The 1,292-nt window shown below is 44.1% G+C and overlaps 1 protein-coding gene across 1 annotated transcript in view; it reads left to right on the plus strand.

Annotated features, from left to right (window-relative positions):
* LOC111646170 (cysteine-rich protein 2-like) overlaps window positions 1-1,292 on the plus strand; it is a 6,801-nt gene that overhangs the window by 2,816 nt on the left and 2,693 nt on the right. The window contains exon 2 of the mRNA XM_023395601.2: window positions 293-387. Coding sequence (XP_023251369.1) covers window positions 293-387 — 95 coding nt within the window. The remainder of the gene's footprint in view (window positions 1-292; window positions 388-1,292) is intronic.

The following is a 1,292-nucleotide window of genomic DNA, read 5'->3' on the forward strand; positions in this document are numbered from 1 at the left end:
GGGGGGGTGTAAATAAATAAATAGATAAAATCTCCCCCAGAGAGAGAGAGGAGCGTCCGAGCTTCTCACACAGGATAAGATGATGAGAGTTAAAGGCGTCAGCAGGGATGAACCTGAGAGCCGAGACGTTGGTTCTTCCTCTGTTTCTGTCTCTGGAGAAAATCAATCCGCTTCAGTCAAATGCAGCTTTTAATGGATTTCTTCGTTCTGCCTTTGAAGTTTTTAGACGTAGATTTTCTGCGTGTTTTTGGAGCGTGTGAAGGACTGATTCCTGTCTCGTCTTCGTCCACAGCGGAGAAGGTTTCGTCTTTGGGGAAAGACTGGCACAAGTTCTGTCTGAAATGTGAGCGCTGCAGCAAGACGCTGAATCCCGGAGGCCACGCTGAGGTAGGAGGAGCCTCTTCAACGCTCTTTATCTCACTCTAAAAATAACAGGAGGGAAGTATCTGAGCCGCATCAGAAGCTGTGACCTTCGTGGTTCACCGTGTGTCAAACACGTCCTGTGACCTCAGCAGGAAGCAGTGGCTTTCCTCGTGGTCAGACTGGACACAGCAAGTCGCTTCCTCTGTCACCGAAAGCAAGTGTTCATCAGCTTAGTTTAAAGGATCTGTTCACATCAACACACATATTCATATCGCCCCTTTTTTTATTCCTCCACGACAGTCAGAGCCGCCATCTTGTTTTCAGGTTGTTCGTCTATACGTCCGTCTCATTCTCGTGGACACGATGTCTCAGTAACACATTCAGGGAATTTATTCAAATTTGGCACAAACATTCTCTCGGACTCAAGGATGAGCTGATTGGATTTTGGTGGCTAAAGGTTAAAGGTCAAAGAGGCGGTAATTCTAGTTTTGTGCAGGTGAAAGTCACATGACTCCATGTGAGACGTTATAAATGTAACTGAGTAAAAATGACAATATTTCCCTCTGACATAAAAACAATAAATGAACAAACACGTTGTTTCTTTCTTTGTTACTGAATAAACTCATAATGAACCTTTACGTATATTTCTGAATGACACAGATGAAGCCGCCGGCGCCGCTTCTTTCATTTCTACAAATATAATAAAGACGTTTTACTAGAAAAGACGCATCAGTTTGAAACAGCACATCGTTGTAGAAAAGAGACGAGTGTCTTTATTTCTATGGACGACAGAGAATAATGAGGAAGTGACGGTCAGAGTGGAGAGAGCAGACACGGGGTAATTCTGTGGAACAGACTGAAAACAGAAATGTGCTGAACTTTAGAAACAGCTGCTTTAGTTTGATTCACTCTGAGACTCACTGCCCCCC

This window comes from Seriola lalandi, unplaced genomic scaffold (genome assembly GCF_002814215.2).
Source record: "Seriola lalandi dorsalis isolate HSWRI2012SDOR001 ecotype SW California unplaced genomic scaffold, Sedor1 jcf7180002054966, whole genome shotgun sequence".
NCBI lineage: Eukaryota > Metazoa > Chordata > Actinopteri > Carangiformes > Carangidae > Seriola > Seriola lalandi.